Consider the following 21588-nt stretch of genomic DNA (forward strand, 5'->3'; position numbering starts at 1 on the left):
CTCTTTATTAGGACTGGGAGTTACAAGGACACCCCAGGAGGGCAGCTACATTTTTCTGCACAGAAGAAACAGCCCCAGAGCAGTTAAGCTCAGCACAGTGGCTGCTGCAAGCATGGCAGCTTGGACCAGCACAGGAAGCCCTTCAGCAGCACCTGGAAGAGACAAGAGCCACTTACCACACATTTAACATCTTTCCACCATCTGTCAGTGAACAACCTTGCAGGCAGCTGTGGAAGAAGTCCCCCAGACTGCCTTTTGGTGATTATATCAGAAGGTCTGTCCGGGTGTGAAGTCATGGGGGATTCACAACCAGATCAACCTGGAGTCACCTTCAATTGAGACCTGAAGACAGTCAAAGACCCCATCACATACCATGTGATGTCTTCCCTGCTGTTGCAAAACCTCCTGAGGAGCTCCATAATCCCTGAGCTGGATCAAGGATCAGTAGCGGCCCAACTGAGACTTCAGCCTCTGCTGTCTTTGAGGACCCACCTAAGAAGAGATGGACATGAGTAGAGTTCACAGGGGGAGGTAATTCCTGCTTAGTCCAGATTTCAAGGCTTACAGAAAGGTGGACTCTGCAAAAGCAGCTTTCTAGTAGTTTTAGATATAAGGACACAAACACAAGGACATTGGAGAAGAGGTGGACTTGCCCTTAAGACGAGATGCATTCGCTCAAGACCCTCCAGCATCTTTGCCATCCCAACCTGGAGGGCCACCCTGCCCTGCAGGTACATCTTGGGCACAGAGCCCTACCTTGCTTGGAAGGGACGTCTCTCTTCAAGCGCCTCCCTGACCACCTGGCCAGAGGATTAATTCTTTGTGAGTATCTTCCATACAATGGACAGTTGCCTGTCTCACAGCAGCTGCAGATGTCTCCAGTACCCTCCACAGGAGCCCACCTGAAACAGAATTATCTGTAAACCCTCTTCTCCAGGCTGCTCCCCTCTCTACATGCACCAGCTACTCACAGGCTGCTGGCTTTGTTGAAGGAACAAGCTTTGTTCAATGGATTTGGGGCTTGGTCAGCTGGGGAGACCTTCAAGTGGCAGGTGATGTAGATCTGGAAGGGAAATTAAACCAGCATCCAAGGTTTATTACATCTCTTAATGCAGAACAGCTTCTGAACACACTGTGGGAGGAGGGGTGGGCACCACATCTCACCAAATTTCTGTCATCTCCTGCAAACTTGAATGCATCAACCATGAACTGCAGTGTTTCCTGCCTTGGCCTTGGAGAGATAAAGGCTGAAGTGGTGTCATCTGATCTCCCATCCACCAAGCACCTGGACGAGGGTCAGGAGTCAGGGACACCCCAGGCAGCTACAGCAGCAGCTCCCAGAGAGCACCACACCCCTTACCCGCTGAGGTCAATCAAGGCATACTGGGGAGAGGACCTCCTGCCTGGACTCAGAGTAGCAACACACTCATCCACAAAGAGCCTTAGAGGTACATGGTTCCCAGAAGCAACATCAGCCTGGAGGTGCAGGCTTTCCCCCAGCTGGAAGCCATTGGAGAGTCTCTCAGCACTCCAGTCATCTGGAAGGTAGACCCAACACTACAGGTCACTTTGGAGAAAAGCACACAGCCCTCCCTTGCACGTGGGACCTCTTCACTGAGCCAAAACCCCATGGGTCCCTTCTGCAAGATTTGCTTTCAGCTCAGACTGTGGCTCCATCTGGGCTCTCAGCCTGTGGCCAGAAGCTGGCAGGAGCAGGGACCAGAGGGAAACAGGGCTGCACCCACCATTCATGAGGCGCAGGGAGAACATCAACTTCTCCTCTGCCGACAAGGTGGACTGCAAGGGAGCCCACGTGGGCTGGACAGCATTGCTGCTCACATTGCTCTTTCTAAATAAAGAAAAGAGCATTAACAAAGATGCCACCATCACCTCAGGTCCGTAGGAGGAGAGCAGAGCCCCCATTTGCTTACCTGGGATAGTGACACTCTATGGGAACCACAGCTGGGCTGGTCCTTACAACAACCAGGTTGGCAGAAGGAGTAGGCTTGTAGGACAAGCTTGTTTTGTAGATCAAGGATTCTGCTGTCACCTGAAAGAAAGATTCAGGAGAGCTGATGAGTCAGTAAAACAAGTCAACCAGAAGCTCAGCACGATCAGATACCCAGCACTGATTATGCTGGGACACACAAGTCCATCAGCTGGAAAGGCACAGGCTGCCCTCCACGTTCCCAATCCAGTGCATATAGGATATCAGGAAGCTTTGTACTGGCATCCCAACAAGGTGCCAGACCTGCAGGAGGTCAGTATCAAGGACTTTGGCACACCAGCAAGTACCCACACCAGGTGGTCAGGGGCTGGAGGACAGTAGGTCTGCAAACCTCCTCCCCAAGGTGAGCTAGAGCACACCAGCTCCAGGCAGCCCTTCTCTCCTGCCAAGGTGGTTGTGAAGTTCCCTGCAAGTCCCTTTCTCTGCTTCCTCAGCAAGTCAGTGCAGTTTCAAGCTGTGCCCAGTTCTTCCATGGACAGATGCAACTGGCTGCACATGTACAAATCATAAAACCACTACAAAGCCTTGCTCGCTGCAGAGCATGCACCTCATCTAGGGCTTGAGGATGGTACCCATACCACAAAGCCTAGCTCTGCCCTGGTCACCCCACTCCTCACCAGGCAGCTGCTGCAGCTAGATGAGCCCCTCACCCCAAACCCTGATGTCACCTTCACCAGGTCACTCCTAGGACCGAGAGCCTTCCCAAGATGAATGAGGCAGCATGACAGCACATTGCTCTTTAGCTGTTAGCGCTGCCCACAGTAATTCCCATTTACCCATCCAGCACTGCTCAAAGCCCATAGAAGCTCCATTCTCTACAAGGGATGGAGCAGCCCCTCACCCCACCTCACCTGCAAGGTGCTGCCACACTCGTGCAGTCCAGCCACGAAGGTCACGGTGCCCTCAGCAGCACTCGGGGCCACAGGCAGGCAGCCAGCCGAGCCCAGGGTCAGCTCCACAGCCCTGACCAGCCGCCCCGTACCAAAGAGGTCCCTGTGCACCGTGACCACCACCTGCGCCTCCTGGCACTGCACAGCCACAGGGTGCAGCGGGGCCACAGCCTGGAGCTGGGACACATCCACCCATGCCCAGGGGGAGGGCTGGGAGAAGGAAGGCACACGGGGCCGGCTCCAAACAGAGTCCCCCCAGACCCTCAAGACCCCCGGGTCCCTTTGAGGGAAACCCCAGGGGCTATAAGATACTGCTTCAGCCAGCACCCAGCAGACTAGAGCAACACCCAGGCTGCCTCCCAACCCCATCCTGACCCCAACAAAACCAACTCATACCAAAGCTGCTGCTCAGGAGCCTTTTATACCAGCCCAGGTGGGGCACACCTGGGGGCTGCAGGCAGGCCCCCACCCAGCAAGGAGCAGCTCAGGGTAATGGGACCCAGCTGGGACTGTCCCTCCCTCTCCAGGCGCTGAGGGTGATTTCCCTGGACCTGATACCTGGGAATTGCCCTGGAGCAGTTTGTCCCGTGTCCCTCTGTCTTGCTGTTTGGGGTGACGCCAGCTGTGGCCACCTCGGTGGCCAACTGGCCACAAGCCCTCTGCTTTGTCCCTTGTACCTCTGCCTATTCCTCTTTTCTGTATGAGGTGGAGCCAACTTTGGCCACCAACATGGCAGGGGAGCAGCCGGGCTGCCCCAAGCATTTCTCCCCTGGTCTTCCCCACGTCAGCAGCATCAGCAGTTCCCCAAAACTCAGGTACTGAAGCATCATTTGAGGTGGCACATTCAGAAATGCAGAGGACTTTAACTGCAAAATCCACCTGGGCTCTGGCCCGAGCGTGTTGGCAATCTGTCCGTGCTCAATTTCATGGATATCTGTGCTGGGTAATTGTATATTGAGTAATGAAGGCATCATAACTGGCCTATTTGCATAGAAAGCAGAGGTACAAAAGCTGATCTTCCCATAATAGCAGCTGATAAGTGAATGGCAGGCATAATCAAGAGATTAATTGGCCCTCGTGTGTTAATTATGTTAATTGGTATAGCTGCTCATGTGTATAGTACGATGACTAATGGCTCTACATCGCCAAGCTGGATGAAGAGGTCGGGGGTCACTCAAAGCTGCTTGCTGCAGTGGCAGGGCCTGGTGAGTGGGGTCCCCTTGACATGGGGGTGATGCCCTAGGCATACCCGTTCTTCAGTGGTGTGGCTGAACAGTCTGGGAGGGTTTTTTTAGCCTGAGTGATTGTATTCATGGCATGTTTCTAATGGTGCTTTACATGGGTGTCCAGGGAAATGGGGTTTATTGACTGAAGCATCTTCCACCTGGTCTGCTAAGGTCTGTGGGATGGGTTTGGGGTGGGGTGACCTGCACTGTTTGCTTGTATGGGAGACTGCAGCTATGAGCTGGATGAGCAAAGCTCCCACCAAGACCATGGGGGTGCACCCAGATTCCTGGTGGGATCCCCTTTCTTTGCTGGCCCATGCATTAGGCATTGGCTGCTGTTTCCCCAAAGCATGAATAATGCTACACACGCACACCATCCTTTTCTGGCATGATCTCCATGTCCCAGCCTTGCCCCTGGTATTTTTATGAATGATGAATAAATGATACAACAAGAAAAACCTCTCTGGCGGCTCAGCCTTCTTTATTAATTCAGCAAGCAGCAGGTTATCTCCAAATCCAGCTCATCCCTGTGCTAGGTTGGTGTCTTTTACCCCGCAAGCCAGGTTTGCTCGGGGTGTCCCCTGCCGCCAAAAGCAGGCAGGAGGATAGGAGGTGATGCTTGTGCTTCCCGCAGCCACACCACCCGGGCTGGCAGTGGGACAAGACACTGAAGGTCCAGGGGTTGCTTCACGCAGCCTCCTGCAAACCAGCTCCGTGGGGAACCAGGTCTGCACGGATGGGTGCCTGCACCCCACACACCCCTGTTCCTCTTCCAAAGGGAGGGACGCAGCTCACCTAGACACCCAAGGATCCACGTAAGCCTGAGGCCCATGCTTCGTGCTAACACAGCCTGAAGTTGCTCTGCTCAAAGGTGGGTTTCTCACACCTTGCAATAGCTCCGGCCAGACGTTGGCAGGTCAAAGCACTGGGAGTGGGACGGTGGGAAATACATTCAGGCATCTGGGATGAAACGGGAATGGGAGATTCACTGGCCATAAAGGCCTGAACCTATTGGGTGAGGAACAGCTTTTGTTCTTGTTTGGGCGTAAAAGAGATCAACAGGCAGCAACCCACCCCCATCCACCATCCCCAGCTCTCACAGTGCAGCAACTGCCGCATCCATCACCGTAACCTGTATTTAATAGTGCTGAAGGAATAGCCCTTTCCATCTGCACAGTCCCCTGACTACAGATTTCCTCTAGGAATGAAGGACATTGGGGGCCATCTCCTTTTTGCCGCAGTGGCCTCTCCTTCCCTGAGCTAACAGGAGCTCAGGGTCTTCACTGAGCCCCTGCTAGACAAGGAGGGCCAATAGTTGCGTATGCCCCATCCATGCTCCTTGGAAAGCCTTCAGAGGAGCATGGATGAGTCCCACAGTCCCACAGTGGAGGTCTTTGATGCATACTGTAGGAAGCAATATTACATCCTCCCTTTGCGATGGGTCTTCTCCTGAATTTTCCATTTTCATACACAACTTCACCACCTGAGATGAGAAAAATAATTTCTATTGGGCATGGAAAATAACTGCGCTGTCAGCACTTTTTTCCTAGATGGCTCATCTGAAGGCATCTGTTTATTTACCAGGGTGCTTTTTCACTGGAGTGTTAAATACTGTATTAGTAGGGGAAATGAATACTTCTCCAGCACTGTTTAAGCAACGTCTCCTTCCCTGAGACACCACATGCTTCTCTAAGGCTCATTAAACAACACCAACCTCTCTCCACCAGCCCCAAGAAAATGATGCTATTGCTGAGCCTCCAGGCACGGGCTCAGATCCGGCTTGCAAAAGCATTGCCGGGGCGTGTGTGTGTGTGTGTGTGTGTCTCACCCACCATGAATAATGATGGTGAAATGACATTGAAATGCCACCCGATAGTAAAATAACATTGAAACGTCACCCCAATTCCCTCGTTCCCACGCCACGCTTCAGCTGCACGTCCCAAAGAGAAACAAACCCCGCTTGACTAATGCAGAAAAAGAGCAGAACTGAGTTTGAAAATTATATTGCTCATTAATTTTCCTGGCTGGAGACAACTTCTTAATGCCAGGTAGGGTTTTTTTAAACAACATCACTGTTTCGTTTCAAATCTCTCTTAAATGACTTCTGAGTCACTGCGATAAATACTCCCTGTGCTTTCTTTCTGCTTCAGATGCCTTATAACCGCTGATGGATAAATTGCTCAAGTTACCCAGGATAAATCATGCAGGATAGCCAAATCTGTAATTAAAATGTCTTTCAACCCCTCTGTTAACTCTGACTTAGCGGGACCAGATGCATTGCGGCTCTGGGGAATAATCTGTTTGGGATTGGGCTCTGAAAATGGGTCCTGGGAGGGGGAAGCTGGCTCTGGAAGTGCCAACTCCACGCAGTTCCCTTGGGAATACCATGGCGCTCTTCATCCCCCCTCAAAAGGATTTGGGCATCAGGATCGATGGCACAAGTCTGAGAGTTTTTCAAGGCCTTTTTTTGCTGAAAAGGAGCTTTTGAGTGCACTGGTGCTTTGCACAGGCTTCAGCTTGCTCACGGAAAGTAAACTCCCTGAGCAGAGCTGGCACAGAGCTGGATGTTTTCTCCATCCCAGTTGTTGCACCAGGAGGAAACAAAAGGGGGTGGGGGGTGGGGAAACCCCACCTAGTTGTTCACAGTAAATCCTAGATTTTTAAATCAAATTATATGTTTTTTGGATGTTGCTGCCCAGGAAAAGCTGCCAGCAGAGGTAGAAAGTGATTTTTAATTCCCTCTGCCTAAGTACCAGCTCTCCTGCAGGCTCACAGCCCTGGCCTCGGGCTTTGTTCCTCACCTTCAGCAGCTAAGTGGCAGGAAAATCCAGCCCTGGGGCTGTTTCTGGGCTCTGCCTTCCCTGGGAAAGTCAGAGATTACATTTGCACTGTTCTTAAAATCAGAAAGCAACTCAGCCAGGTTGCTCTGAGATTTCCAGCTGAATTCAGGTCTGGCCCAGCAATTTTGAGGTCCAGAACTGGGTATCCGGGGGCAGTGTAGGAGCTGGATCCCATTCATCCTGATGAAAGGCGTATCACCCTAGGGAAACAAGCCCATGTAGAAAATGGTGCTTCTTGCAAATCCTTCACCTCTGGAAAACAACACTGACACACACCACAGGGCAGAGACACGCACGGGTGCTGGGCAGCTCCTGGGTCCGACCCAGCTCTCAGGGTTTCCAGAGCATCCCTGCTGCCTGCAGGGACATGGCCCCATCCATGAACCAGGGCAGCACAAGGGGACAACAGGGACAAGCAGCACTGCAGGGGCATCATCCATCCCATCCCATCGCCCATCATCCAGCCCACGTGGTCCTCAGCGGGAGGCAGCGACAAGGCTCAGCATCTCTATCCTCCCCTCCCTTTGGAATTAGGTCAATAGAAGAAGCAGGAGCCCTTTATCATTGATGGAGAGAATCAAGCCGCCATCAATTGGTGCTTGGGAGAGACTCGCCCTGGCGCTTTCTGAAATAACCTGCCAAATGTGATTTTGGGCTTGGTTTTTTTACACATTGAGGGTGTTTGGACGAACTCGCGGTCTCGCCTGCTCCCAGGAGGGATGAGAGCAAACATGAGCGAATTCCAGCAGCTGAGCTGCTGCTAGCTCTCAGTGCCAGGTCCTTCGCACTCTGCATCCCTGTTAAATCCCACTTTCCCAGCTGCCAGCTTCACTATTTTCTGGGAGCAGGTGGAGAAGGATGTTGGGGCTTTTGGGGAATGGAAAAAACCTGCACAACAGCATCACAGCCACGAGCCTCATCCCTGACTGGCTTTCACCCATAACACCCATTAAGAGACCCTGAAGAAGAAGATGGATGGTTTCCTCCCCCAAAAAGACCCATCATCTGGACAGCCCCAAAAGCAAGATGGCACTTGGGGACAAGGGGGACAACTAAGCTCTTCCTGGGGTGCTTTATCCTGTGCCAAAGCACAGCACACCCTCGCGGGGACAGCAGTGAGCAGCTTTGCCCCAAGCAGAAGCTCACAGTTTGGGACAGCTCATCACCCTGGGCCACCTAAGCAAGAAGTTCCCTGGGCTGCTGCAGCTTAATTCTGATTTTCTCCCTTACCACCCTCAAGATCTCCCTTCCTTGCGCAGCACAGGCTGCATTTTGCCAAAAAAAAAAAAAAAAAAAAAAAATCTCAAATCTGCCTAAAGGAGTGCCCCAAAAAGCTCCCAGCTGAAGGAGACATCCTCCAGGATGCTGGCACCATCTCAGGACCTTTAAAGATGTCCTCAACATGGGGACAACTCATCCTGGTGCCCGACAAGGAACTGGGGGTGGTTAATGGCTTCATTCCCCCAGCCCAGTGTCTGGGTGCTAAATAATATTAATGGTACCTCCTGGCACCTTGTTAAAAATTGTGCTGGCATTTAATTCAGGCTTTAGATCAAAACCACTAAATGAAATCACCATCCATCCCCTTCCTAATAAGGGTTTGATACCAGCATGCTTTTCCTTGTCTCACTTTTAGAAATATTTTCCTATTAAAATTAAGAGCCTGGCTTTAAGCCTGGGGAAGGACAGCTAAAAATAATCCTCCTCAGGTGATTTAGGAAGGTCCCTTCCCCACCAGCCCCCATCAGACCCCGCTCACATCCCATCACTGGGATTAACCAGCCCCAATATCAGAGCGATCTTAGACAGATGACAATGTCTTCTGGGATTTTGCTCTTCGTTCTGCTGCTTGAGGTATTAAAATAAAGTGGAGGGATGAGGGCAGGCATCTCTCCATCCCTGAAGCGGTTTTCTTCCCGTGCTGGGTGATGGATGAGGGTAGCACAGTGTGAGGTGCTGTGGCGGCAGCAGGGGACGGAGGGACAGATGGAGCTGGGCTGACTGGGTGGCATGAAGGTTTTGCTCTGGGAATTTTCATATTCAAACTATGGCCAAAGCTGCATCCTGGAGACCATGCCAAGCCTGGAAAGCATTGTCCAAAACAACCCCCAAATTTATTTGTCAAGGCACAAAAATCCCCTTCAGATTCTGGATTTTAAATAACAATGAAAACCAGCAGAAGAGCCATTGAGGGGCACGGCAGGGACTTCTCCACCCACCCGAGTGGGACCAGGGACACACCACCTTGTTCACCACAGCACTTTGGGTGCCCCCACGTACGCTGCAGGTACCCAGCAGCAGGGGGAGGACTCCCAGGACATGCACAGGGGCAAAGGTCCCTGATCCCATGGGAAACATGAGGGCTTGACCCCACACACCAGCCAGGTTCAGCCCCACCAGTGCTTCAGCCCCCAAAGCATCAGCTTTGTCACCTCAGGGAGGACAGGGGGGCTCCACCCATCCAGCAGGTAGCCCCCTAAGTCCTGCCTTTCGAGAGCCTCTCAAAAAATCCCCCGTTTTTTTTTTTGAGGCAGGGGATAACCACCCGTAAGGGGGTTTGCATTTAAGGCAAAAATAAAAGTCCAGTGGGAACCACAGTGGTGCAACGTGAAAAAATAATCGCGCCCATACATCTCTGGAGCGGTGCATCCATTGGGGCCAAGAGCACCAGCTCTGCCCCCCTGTACCTGGGGGTCCCACAGGTCTCATCCATCTTCCCAGAGCCTCCAGGGCTCCACTGGTCACTCCCAGGGATCTCGCTGAGCCCATCACCCCTCTCAAGGCCTCTGGGCTTGGAAAGGGCACTGAAATTTGCCCTGGAAGGCACCTGGCAGGTGGATGGCTCAGTTGCAGCCACGCGGGAGCGGGCATAGAGGGTGCTGGGGGGAACGGTCAGCCCTAGCTGTTCTCAGCCCCACGTGGGGACAGAGAGATGGACAGTGGGGAGCCTGGCCCCATGCACCCCGTCTCCAGGAAGGATGCACCTATCTTCAGGGCTCACCAGGGATAGAGAGACGCAGACTCTCTCCAGCCCCAGGGCGCCCCGAAGATGTCACCAGGGAGGGAGGAGGGTGATGGGGCCCGGGAAAGAGGGGTGGTAGCAGGTCTGTGCCCTCCCCAGAGACCCGGAGCTTGTCCCCGCTGGTGACATCTTGGCTGGTCCAGGGCACAGGGTGCTGCTTGGGGGTATCCCAACTCCCGTCAATCAATTTCTTGCTCATTATCTGGGGAGAAAAAGAAAAGACTAAATAAAAATTGTCAAAGACGTTAAACAAGAATAATAATTCACAGGTCCAAATTAATGAGTTCATTAGATTGCCAGCAACTCTGGACTCTCCTTGCCCTGGAAAACTGGCATCCCCAAACTCAGGGCTGATGCCACCACCCTCAGGCAAATACAACCAGGCACATGTAGGTGTGATTTTATCCCTCCATCCATCCTCCTGGCTAGAAACACCCCCGCAGCTGACAAACCCCGTGAGATGTTATTATTCAAGCTTTGTTTCCGCTGAAAATTGGTCAAGGAGCAAGCAGGAGATGTCTCACACATGGGGTTAAGCAAACAGGCTGCACTTGGGATGAGAAGCCAAGGGGCTGGGAAGCCAAGCATGGTCTGCGGCAGCTTGCAAGGGGGAGATAAGGGCAGGAAGGAGGGGGAAAAAAAGGAAAAGTGGAATCGATTGATGCTTTGCTAAAGGTGTGAAGGGGAAGGGAGACAAGGTTTTTATAAACCTATCGGGGTGAGGAGGGAAATGGCATTAGAGAAAAATCAGGGCTGTTAATAAAAGAGGAAGGGAGGGTTTAGCAGTAATTCACCAGCAGCAGATGCCAAGCCTCTGCCTTTAATATAAAAGGAAATAAATTAAAAGATTGAGATCTTGGGACGAGGATGAATCAGGGAGGAGCGGAGCTGACCAGGCACAGAAAGTGCTGGAGCCCATCACCGGGCTGGGATGGGTGATGGGCTGTTGGCAGCACCAAGCCAGGAGGCTGGGAGAAGATACTGAAAGGCAGAAACAGGAGCTGGGACTCCAGTTTTCATGAATTTCCACCAGAAATTCAGCACCAGGCTGCTGCTGGGGAATTCTGCATGGGTTAGGGATGAAGCTCATGCCTCCCTCTTTGCCAGATGAGGAACCAACCCCATCAATTCCTCTCCTCTTGGCAAACTGATGGCAACGCTAAAGAAAAAGACCCAAATACCTCTCAGTGACCTGGGCTGGTGGCAGGAGGCTTTTCTCAGCCCCAAATTGCCCAAGAAAAGGAAGGGTAAGAAAAGAAACACCATGTCAAAGGCATTGGCCACATCACTTCATCGCTGCTGAGAGATACGAGCAGTGGCCAGGGCAAGTGCAGCCCAAACTGGAGTGAAAATGAGCGTTAGGAAAGAATTGATGTGGGAAAAATTGATTAAAAACTAGGGGAAAAAATGGAAGAAAATCCCCAAAACCCAGTGATGGGTGATGGATCTGCAATAGATACTTTGCACTTAGATCTCAGCATCATCTCTAGTGTGCTTAGTAAGAAACCTTCACCATGAGCTGGCTCATGCTTCTGTGCCGTAGCCTGTCACACACACTCACCGTCTCTGCTCTCCTCACTCTTCAGTGGCTGCAGAGCTGTGAAAAGCACAACAGTACACGGTCAGTCCATACCATGTGGGACGGGAGTTTGCAAAGGAATGCCTCTGCAGAGGAAACAGCTAATACCCCCATTTTGCAGAGCTCACCCCAATAACTGCACTCACCAGTTTCCATTGCAAGCCAAGCCCTGGTCCCTAAATCTCCCCAGCAGCAAAGGAGCTGACATCCCAAGAGGGCTTGCTCCTGTGCCAGCAGATAAAGGCAATTGCTGGGCATATAATTAACCCGTTTGATAACAGCAGAGCATACGAGTCTTTTTTATTAAGAGGTAGGGTGGCTTAACAGTGAGCTGCCAGCCTGAGGGGGTGCATCAAAGAGTGGGCAAGCGGGGGGCAGGGGGGGGGGCTTCGCATCGATGGAGGGTGCAAAGAATGCCAAGGTGTTTGCTTGTGTAGGGGACAGTGGCACGAGCACACGCTATAATACACTCATGTGCATAATATGCATCACGCACCCACCTGTCTTGGGTTCTTCCCCCTCCTCATCCTGCTCCTCTGTCCCTGCAAAAGAGCAAACCAGAGCACATGAAGCATCTGCCAGGCTCCACCCCAGCACCCACCCCGAACCCCACCTCCCCAGGCAGCTGCGTTTGGTGGGTGCCCCTTGGATTGCCACCACTCCTGGCTACTGGGAGCCACCCACAATCACCACATAACCCAGTGTCTGGCCAGGACCAGGTGCTCGGGACAGTGGTGACTGGTACCCACCTGCACCCAGCACTCCCCTCCAGCACGCCGCTGGGGGTATTTCCCTGAGCACAAGGCTGTGCTGGGGTGGCACAACCCTACGAGCAAAGCAGAAAAAGCCACAGCGCCGGGCAATGCAGCACAGCTGCTCTCCTCCCTATTTATAGCACAACCGCCATCTGGAGCAGCACTTGGCAAGGGGCTTAGCAGGGAGACCATGGATCCCCCAACACCTCCGGGACACCCCATCGGCACTGAGGGATGAGCATCCCCTTCTCCCTGCCACAGCACCCAGGCTACCACCCTGTCCTGGAGCCTGAGAGCTTTGCACCCCATGGGTAAGACCTGCCATGATGTTGTTCCTGCCCAGAATGACCAGCAAAAATTGCTGCTCCTGCCTCCCACGGCTGCCAGGTTTGTGGGCAGGGTCCCTGCCTGTTTTCTGGCTGACCAAAAGCCATAGCAAAAGGTTGTTGCTAAGGGCATGTAGCCATTGGTGCAAAACATCACGGGCTGGGAGCTGTGTCTTGATGCTAAAGGACTGAGGTCAGCTGGCCTGGGGCCACAGCTGAGCATCACAGCACTGCAAATCTGCTGGCCGAGGAGAAAATACTCTGTTACAGAGGCAGGGGAAAAAAAGTATTTTTATATGTATCTCTTGCAGACAATTTCCTGGGTTCTGCTGGGGAAAAATCCTCTTGGTCCCCACCACTGGGGACACCCAACAGCCAGGCATCATGGTGGCATCAGCACCAACTTCCTCCCCGGCAGAAAAAGGAGGAGCGAAGTGGGAGCACCCAGGGAGGGAGGCTGCGGGTGCCAGCCCCGCAGCACGATGCTGGCAGGGGAAGGCTTTGGCAGAGCAAACGCCTCAGGAGGCAGCGAGAGAAAACAAATGGGGAATGTCAGCAAAGCTGCTTCTGCAGCCATTTTCAGAGTACGGCAGAGTTTGTTTTTTAAAGCAACAAAGCCCTCCTTTTTGTGCCAACATCTCCCCATAATGAAAAACAAACCACAAACAGAAGGATGCAGAAAACAAGAGCATGGAGCATCTCTTTCATGTTATTTCTGCATGTCAAAGAGCTTGGCATTTCCATGGTGGCAAATGCTAGAAGCACCTTCTCAGAGGAGATGCCCCAAGTACACCAGGTTGTGGGTACCAGACATGCAGGGGATGCTTGGAGCAGAAAGGTGAAAGGGGGACACATGCTGGGTGGGAGGAAAACCAGGTGTATGTTTGACAGAGCTGCCCGGAGCAACGCATGCAACCAGCACAGGCTCTCCAGTACAGATCTGCTGATGCCCACCAATCCCAGCAGCTCTGAGCTTCATCCTTTAAAAGACGCTACCACCAAGACAAGTGCCCATTAAAATTTGCTCCTGCTTCCCTCATCCATCACCCTCTGCAAACCCCATCCCTTCTGGGGAAAATAGCCATGACATTACCTGCATTTTCTTCCTCTTCCTCACAGCTCTGGCGGATTTTCTTTTGGCACACATATGCCAGGACAGCTAGCAGCCCCACGACACAGATGGCGAGTCCCACTGTCACCCAGAGAGCCACGGCAGGGAAGGCGAGGTGTTGGCCTTGCAGCAAGAGGAAAGAGAAATACCACCGTCGTGAGAATCGCTGCCCGACCAGGGGCATGTGTGCCCGGTGTCCAGGACCCCACGGTGGCAGGGGTATGTCCCCATGGAAAGAGTTGGTGGCACAAGGGGTGGCTTTGGAAGCAAAACTGTTGGTGCCTTTAATTATGGCCTCCCTCAGCAGGTCTGGATCCAGCCAAGGAAGCAGCAGGTTGAGTCACTCCCTAAAATACTTCATTAACCTTTAAATAATTGCACTAATAAATTCAAATGGCAGCTGACCCCTTGCTTGCTAAGAAGCTCAAAAGAAGTGTTAGATGATGCTGCACCCACTCTCTTTCCCTCCTCATCTCACACCATGGAGCTGGGAAGGATGGGAATGCTGTCCCCGGGGCCTGGGATGGCCTGGCAGGGACCACCAGGGCTTGCGGGATATCTCCTGGAGCACCAGGAATCCCATTTTTCTCCATAATATTGCTCCTTCTTCAAATAAAGTTTTGCCCCAAACCCTGCCCCTCCACAGACGTCATCCTAAGGCTGACTATTTGTTCGCATGCTTGGGAGCCCCTGCAGAAGTCACCCCTCTGTCCCCACCCAGCAGCATCCACACAAGTTTTCCTGCATGAGTTTGGTGCATCCAGCCATAAAGTTTATGCTCCACCAGGGACCCACCTTCCCAACCCAGCAAATGCGGTACCAAGGGTAATTAAACACTAATTAATGCTACCAGGGAGTACACAAGGTTATAAAGAGCTCTGGGCAGGCAGCAGGAGAGCTCGGAGCAAAGCAGTGAGGCTGAACATGCTTGATGAACTCCTCCAGCCTGTATTTCTGAAGTAGGATTGCTGCAGCTGGCATGGAGAACCCCAGACTGAGAGCATCTCATGGCCACACGCTAAGGAGAAGACAACTACCATGCCCTGTGCTGGCCTTCTGGGGTGATTTATACTGGGATGGGGCAACTGGCAAAGCTAGAGACTAAAAACTAAGGTCACTTGTTCTAGCTGGGACGCTGGCGTGTGGTGATGGGGAGGACAGCACAGCCTCAAGTCACCCTTTTAGGTCATGGGGGGACAAGCAGAGCAGAGGTATGGGGTAACAACCCACAAAGTGGCTCTGGGCCACAGTAAGGATCCCACTGCCACCACAATCACCTTCTTCAGACACAGCCCATCGCTTTCTTCCCCCAGTTTTGGCCCTTGCTGGCTCACCCGTGATGGTGACAGAAGCGTGGGTCTCCTGCTTCAGCACTGGGTTTCGCACCAGGCAGGAGTAAGTGCTGCTGGGCTCCACCAGCACCTGGAGGACGCTGTGCACATCAAAGAGACCTTCCTCGTTGGCCACCTGGGATGTGGTAACGTTTTCTGTGATGTTGCTGCCCCGGCTGTCCTGCCAGAGGACACTGGCCTCAGGGTAGCCGTGGGAAGCATGGCAAGTCACAGCTGCCAGATCGCCTGGCTTCAAGTCCTTGTTGGGCTCCAGGTTCATATTGGGCTTGGAGTAGGGAGCTGCAAGGGAGAGGACAGCCAGCATGACGTGATGGAGAAGGCCAAAGGATCAGGATCTGGAGAAACCCAATGAGGCTGGGCAAGTCCCAGGACAGAATCTTCTAGCTGATGAAACCAGCCAGCTGAAGCCTCCCCAGCTCTGGTTCATTTATGACCATGCTTCCAGGTGCCCTCCCAACTGAAAGCCTCTCCATCACGGCAGGGAAGGCACTGTGCCCTGCCCGCCCCCCCCCCCCCCCCCCCCCCAGCAATCCTATGGAGAGATGCAACTAGTTGGTCTCCAACAGAGACCTGACTGTAGGGAGATCATGGCAAAGGTGGAGAGAGAAAGAGGCTCCACAGAGCCACAAAGCATGATGGAAAACCCTTCTCTTTGGGGAGACATGTAGGGACACCCCAATCCTCCATCTCTCACCTGCCACCTGCAATGTCACAGCTGCACTGCTGTAGTCCCGGACCCGGACAAAGCAGGTGAAGCTGCCCTCATCTGAGATCTCCACACGTCGGAGAAGCAGTGACACGTTGCCCTGGGCCAGCTGGTCGTAGAAGAGGGCTGTACGGTTGGCGTAGCCCCCACCCTGGTCTGCCAGCTGGTCCCGGCCACCAGAGAAGCTGTGGACCAAGCGCTTGGTGTCTGTCAGCTGCCAGATGAGGCTCAGGTCGTTGAGGCTGAAGTTGGCCTCGGGGGAGAAAGAACAGTGCAGGGTGGCATCTCGGCCAAAAAGAGCCACCACGGGTTCATCCGGGACCTGGATCTCCATGGCACCTGCAGAAAGGTGGCAAGGGCAAAGCATGTGGTGGTGAGACCCTGCAGAAGCATCTCCTTAGTGCTCCACCTGGATAACTTCTAAACAAATCAAGGGATGCCCATAGGATGGACCCATGGACAGGTGGCATCTCAGGACCATCCCCAGCACTGACTCCCAGCCAAGCCCACCCTGCTGGCAGGGAGACTGTGCCACATCCAGCACCAAACGTGGAGAACTACTGCCTTCAGCTGCCAGCTGCGGCCACAGGCACCCAAACCTGCACCCCCCGGACATGCAGCCCAGTTCTCCCCATGAGGTGAGGAGGTCAGTGGGTGACAGCAGTGGGGACACAGTCCCATGTCACCAGGATGAGCCAGCTCCGGGCAGCGCCATGGCCAGGCTGGCAGGCACTAGATGGCACCAGTGCTCCAGTGCCATGCCAACTGGCATGCCATGGCGAGAAGCCATCCTCATCCCAGTGCCATGGCACAATGCCAACCACACTGCTGAGCCATGGCAGGATGCCAACTCTGCCACGGCATCAGGAGGTAATGCCAACCATGCCAGGGCTGCCAGACCCTCCACGCTCAGAGATGATACTGGGGCACCAGTTGGCAGCGAGCAGCAATGTCCCCCAAATCAGACCCAGGGCACCATCATCACTTCGTTCACCAGTTCCCCCAAACCCCAAAACAGGGAGGGGCAAGGGGGAAAAAGTCTCGCCTTGGACCAAGGATTTGCTTTATATTCCAACCTCAGCACTGCTGTGGAACACAACAAAGCCATTACCCACAGCAAACACCTCCCTGGGGACAAGGGGAGCAACAAAACATTAACTGTTAAGCAAGAGCCCGAGCGTGGAGGATGAGGAGCTGCGGGAAGCAGCTGGGCTGGAGTAGACCTGCCAGGTGCTGCAGACGGGCAGACAGGCAGGAGAAGAGCACTCCGGCAGCCTGCCTGGCTCTAGGCTGACTCGAGAGCATCATGTCTCCCTCTGGCTAATAATAAATGCCAGTGGGTTTTAGGAACGTTACCCAATCTGGCTGGAACTGCTACTGGGCATCCCAAAAGGATTCAGCCCTGAGGTCTCTCCCAGGAGCTGCAGTGTGTGGAGACAGACTCGGGTAAGTCAGAAACCTTCAGGACTTAGTCCTCCCGTGGCTTTGCCATTCCGCTGTAGCAGGCCGGAGGTGGTGTCCCCTGCTATGAGAGTGGCCCACATGCACCAGAAGCCATCACACCCACGGGGTGATGGCCTGGGCAGCTGGAGAACCATGAAACCAGGACAAACACCTTGCGGGCACTGCCATCAGGAACCACAGGTCAAAAGCTTTGTCAGAATGAATGCGGCATCTCCTTTGGGGTAGTGACACACAGACCATGCCAACCCCAACCCCCCCAGCCCCGCTCACCTGCCAGGCTGAGCACCAGCACTCCCAGGGCAAGCAGTGGGCAGAGCATCCTTGCTACGAGCAAAGCCTGGGTAATAAAGCAGAAGCAAGCACGGCCCCGGGTGTTCTTTTCACAGGGAGTCTTCTCTCTCACAGCAAGTGCCCTGAGCTGCGGAAAAATAGAAAGAAACACTGAGATGGCACTGGGGACCAGGGGCAAAGAGTAAGAGAGGGGAGGAGACCGGCATCAGGCAGGGGATCCCATGCCAGCCATCCTCCCCAGCTGCCATGCAGCAACTGGAGCACCCACCCCGTTGTAAAAAGCAGGAGGGGTCTGCCTCCAGCCTGGCGCTGGCCAAGGGACCAGTGCACCCCCTGCATCGGGACATGACAGACCCAGCAGCTCTTGTGCTGGAGGTGTTGGCTGGTGCCCCAGGGAAGCCATGTGAGCCTCTTCCCCTCCTCACTGGTTCTCCTCCCCTTTTGTTTCTCTCTGCCCCAGCTTTTCCCTGCAGCGTTGGGCTGTTACATCCCTGTCCTCCAAGAGGAGGCAACTCACACCCAGTGTCCAAAATGGCTAAAAATTAAACGTAAGAGGTTTGCAGACTCCTGGCTCCGCCAGAGGCTCCAGGGCTGTGAGATTCATCTCTGCTTGCGGCAAAAAAGTCTCCGGCATGAGGCTGCCCCGAGAAGCAGGGAATAAACCCAGAGCATTATCAGAGCTGGATGTAGGGAGAGGCAAGGGCAAGCTGCCCAGCACCGCTGGCTACCGTGGCTCGCTTCCCGAGCATCCCTCCCCAGCCACGACAGGAGCTTGCCAGGCCCCTCGTGACCCACGTTCCTCCCTCATAGCTAAATGCGCCCCAGATACTGCAGCCAGCACTGCTGCTGCCATGTCCCATCCCTGTCCCAGCACATCCCAGAGCCCCACTGCTCTGCCCAGAGCCCTTAGTGTGACAAGTTTTGGCACGATAGCTGTATTTGCTATAAATTGGCAGCACAGCACCAGTTTCCCAGGCACAGCAGGAACAGCTTTGGCCATCAGCTCCTTCCTCTTCAAACCCCCTTTAATGGGGGAGATGGCAGCCCCGAAGCTCTGCTCTGCTCAGCTCCGATGGGGGAAACTGAGGCACTGGGGGGTGGAAACTGAGGCGCAGGGCAGGGTGTGGAACCAAGGCACAGCTCTGTGCCAAGAGCTCTGGGAAAGCACCCCCTCTCCTTCCCTCCTGAGCACAAGGCTTCTTTGGGGAAAACAAATTATCCAGCTTTTTATCTTAAACCATATTCCTGACTCTTGCCTTTTCCCAAGCAGCCAAGCCTGGAGCCAAACCTGTGCCAAACCTCAGGCAGCCAGAAAGGGAGGGAGCTGCGGTGGGAGAGGGTGCCGGGGCATCGCTCAGCTGCCCGGGCAAGGGAAACCATGACTCATCCCCCTCACGCTCACCCTTGGAGCTCTTTCCTTTTCCTGGTGATGCTAAAATGAATTACATTTTCTAGGTTTCGTGACTTACGAGTCCTGCCAGACCATCTGAGAGGTGTCACAGGAAGGGAACACCCGTGTCCCCAACCCTCCCTCTGCAGCCGGGAGTTTTCCAGTGGGTCTCTCGCTATTGCGTGACTCAGTTTCCCCATCCTGGCAGCACGAGCCCCAGCTGAAGGACAGGCTGTGCTCCAGGCCTGAGCTTTCATCGCCGATCAGGATATAACAAACCCCACGCACGTGCCCCTTGGAAGAAGGATGCCCCCGCGCAGGGCAAGCCAGGATGGCTGAACCCTCCAGAACCCCAAAGAATAATTAAACCCTCTGTTGCAACAGGACCCTGGAGACCACACATCACCCGTTCCTTATTTAATATTCACTATCATGCAACCAAAACGCTGCTTTTTTCTAATATCCACATTATCAGCTGCCAAATCACCGCCCCGAGATGGGTGGAGGCGTACAGAAAACATCTGCTGGTGCAGGAGAAGCCCTCACCCACCGGGCCGGGTGGGTCCCAGCTTTTGTGGGCGCCTGGGCTGAGCCCCCCTATTTGCTCCTCTCCTCCCGGGGTTTGTGCCAGCAAAGAGCCTATCTGCTCTGGACTATTTTTAGTCCCCGCTTCTCGGTGCGCAGCAGAAGGCCCCGCTTGCGAAGCGGGACCCGGTGGGGATGGGGGCACGGCAGAAGAGGGGTGCAGCCCACGGGGTCCGGGAAGGGACGGGTGACCCTTTCGCTGGTCCCGCCGAAAAGGGGCGCGACCGCTTCCCCTCGGGCCGCGGGTTGTGCCTGGCGGGGGGTTTGGCCGTAAATCGGGCACTTTAAAGCGGATGATTTATAAGCAGCCGTGGATGCTGCCGCCCCGCAGAGCCCGGCCCCGGGAAACAGCGCGGACCCCGCCTGCCCCCCCGGGAGGCCGCCGCACCCCCCAGCAGCGAGGGGGGGAACCCCGACACCCCCCCCGACCAGCACCCCGGCTCTGCCCGGCCGCCGCACGCCGCCCCGGCGGGGCTGGGCTCGGGTGCAGCCCCATTCATTCCGCCCGCCCGCCCGGAACAACGGCCCTTCCGAACCCCGTCCCGCGGGAGGGGAAACGAGAGCAGCGGCCCCTCCCGCCGGCCGCCGCAGCGCGGCCCCGCTCCCCAGCCGGCACCCCCGGATCCCGCCGCGGCCCCAGCGCCGCCCCCCGCCGGCCCGGGCCGCGCCGGGCACTTACCGGGCAGGCGGCGCGGGACGGGCGGGAGCGCGCGCTCCGCCGCGGGCGGGCCGGTCCCGGGGCGGCGGCCCCGGCCCTGATTGGCTGCGGCCGCTTCCTGCCGGGATCCCGCCGCCGCCGCCGGAGGAGGAGCCGCGCCGGGCCCGGCCCGGCCCGGGGTCCTGCGGGGGCGGCGGGCCTGGAGGTGCGCAGGGCCGGGGCACTGGGTGCGCACTGATCCAGGGCATTGGGGTACACAGAGCCGGGGAACTAGGGCGTGTGGAGCCAGGGGGCCGGGGCGCGCAGAGCCAGGGCATTGGGGTGCATTAAGCCAGCAGACTGGGGTGCACAGAACCAGGGAACCGGAGTGCACCAAGCTGGGAGATGCTGGGATGCACAGAGCCAGGGATTTTGGAGACCTCAGAGCAGGGGGACTGGGCATACAGAGCCAGGGGATTAGAGCACTCATATCTGGGGTCCTTGGGGTGCACGGAGCTGGGGCTCTGGAGCCCTCAGATTCAGGGGACTGGGGTAACGGAGCTGGGCCGCAGGGAGGCAGGAGGGCTGAGCCATCTCCTCGAGTGAGAACAAAAGGCAGCTGGAGTTCCCTGCGGAGAGGTGCAGGCCGCTTCCTGGGGAAAAACCTGGCTAATGATTTACCCACAGCAGCTGCCCAGAGGCACCAGCAACCACACACCACACTCGGTAGAAAATGCTGCTGGAGGGTTAAAGGGGACCCCCAGATAGTTGGGAGCTGCAGTGTGGAAGGGGGTGCTCATGAAGGTCCCCCATGTAGAAGAGGAAGACCTCAGACACACAAGGCATCAGGGCAGCCTCCTGCATCGGCCACCCAAAGGGATCAGATTCCTTGGAAAAGCCATCTCACCACCTTTTCAGGTTTGCTTCTCTGGGGGTGCAGCCCAGCTGGGCTTTGGGGGGACACCGCCATCACTCCCACAACTCATTGGGTTGCTCTTGGCCGGGGCAGGGCCATGGCACTGAGCTTCCTCCCACATTCCCACACACAATGTCTCCTTTTATACAGCCTCAGGCAAGCAGGCACCGCAGGCACCCGGCGCCTCTCCCTGACACAGGCCGCGGGAGGGATGCATCGGGACCAAGACTAAGGAAGGGAGCACAGCAGGAAAGGAAGAAGAGGAGGATGAAGAGCAGGGCACTGGGAGGGAGCCAGGCTCTTTGCAAGGGCAACTTTTCAGCAGCACATGCACAGCAGCTGTTTCCCAAAGGAAGCAGCTTCTTGTTTTTAACCCGTTTTTCATAGGGGGCCCTTCAACACCAGCAGCTCTTGCCATGTCCCCAAGGCTCCAGTGGCTGCAGTTTGTGCCCTGGAGCCAGGTGCCTGTGTGGGAGGTTTGGGTCCTCCA

The 21588-nt window shown here is 55.0% G+C and overlaps 2 protein-coding genes across 4 annotated transcripts; both read right to left on the reverse strand.

Annotated features, from left to right (window-relative positions):
* Positions 1 to 45: 45 nt before the first annotated feature.
* Positions 46 to 3267, reverse strand: LOC130152741 (zona pellucida sperm-binding protein 3-like). The gene is made up of 9 exons (XM_056346763.1): positions 2860 to 3267; positions 1932 to 2050; positions 1746 to 1849; positions 1361 to 1538; positions 1165 to 1285; positions 972 to 1063; positions 757 to 902; positions 373 to 492; positions 46 to 152 (listed from the first exon to the last, which is right to left on the reverse strand). The coding sequence occupies exons 1-9, from the start codon at positions 3265 to 3267 to the stop codon at positions 46 to 48; spliced, it is 1395 nt and encodes a 464-aa protein (XP_056202738.1).
* Positions 3268 to 9056: 5789 nt separating this feature from the next.
* CD276 (CD276 molecule) lies at positions 9057 to 20402 on the reverse strand. 3 transcript variants are annotated; one of them, XM_056347464.1, is made up of 8 exons: positions 20225 to 20402; positions 17550 to 17697; positions 15804 to 16154; positions 15092 to 15388; positions 13740 to 13880; positions 12066 to 12107; positions 11548 to 11583; positions 9057 to 10185 (listed from the first exon to the last, which is right to left on the reverse strand). In XM_056347464.1, the coding sequence occupies exons 2-8, from the start codon at positions 17596 to 17598 to the stop codon at positions 10166 to 10168; spliced, it is 936 nt and encodes a 311-aa protein (XP_056203439.1). In that variant the 5' UTR covers positions 17599 to 17697; positions 20225 to 20402; the 3' UTR covers positions 9057 to 10165. The 3 variants fall into 3 exon arrangements, with proteins under 3 accessions (XP_056203439.1, XP_056203437.1, XP_056203438.1); XM_056347462.1 differs by having other exon boundaries at positions 9057 to 10188; XM_056347463.1 differs by lacking the exon at positions 20225 to 20402 and adding an exon at positions 19040 to 19856 and having other exon boundaries at positions 9057 to 10188.
* Between the last annotated feature and the right edge of the window lie 1186 nt (positions 20403 to 21588).

This window comes from Falco biarmicus, chromosome 7, assembly GCF_023638135.1.
Source record: "Falco biarmicus isolate bFalBia1 chromosome 7, bFalBia1.pri, whole genome shotgun sequence".
In the NCBI taxonomy this organism is placed as follows: domain Eukaryota; kingdom Metazoa; phylum Chordata; class Aves; order Falconiformes; family Falconidae; genus Falco; species Falco biarmicus.

Bases quoted from the DNA above. Each gene is read 5' to 3' on its own strand.
- LOC130152741 (XM_056346763.1), bottom strand. From the start codon at position 3,267: ATGGGGTTGGGAGGCAGCCTGGGTGTTGCTCTAGTCTGCTGGGTGCTG. The intron at 1,850-1,931 runs GTAAGCAAATGG...TTCTTTATTTAG, and splicing joins ATAGAGTGTCACTATCCCAG to AAAGAGCAATGTGAGCAGCA. The intron at 153-372 runs GTATGTGATGGG...TGTCTCTTCCAG, and splicing joins AGCAGGGAAGACATCACATG to GTGCTGCTGAAGGGCTTCCT.
- CD276 (XM_056347462.1), bottom strand. From the start codon at position 17,598: ATGCTCTGCCCACTGCTTGCCCTGGGAGTGCTGGTGCTCAGCCTGGCA. The intron at 15,389-15,803 runs GTGAGAGATGGA...TCTCCCTTGCAG, and splicing joins TGTGACATTGCAGGTGGCAG to CTCCCTACTCCAAGCCCAAT. The intron at 10,189-11,547 runs GTGAGTGTGTGT...TTTTCTCCCCAG, and splicing joins GAGTGAGGAGAGCAGAGACG to ATAATGAGCAAGAAATTGAT.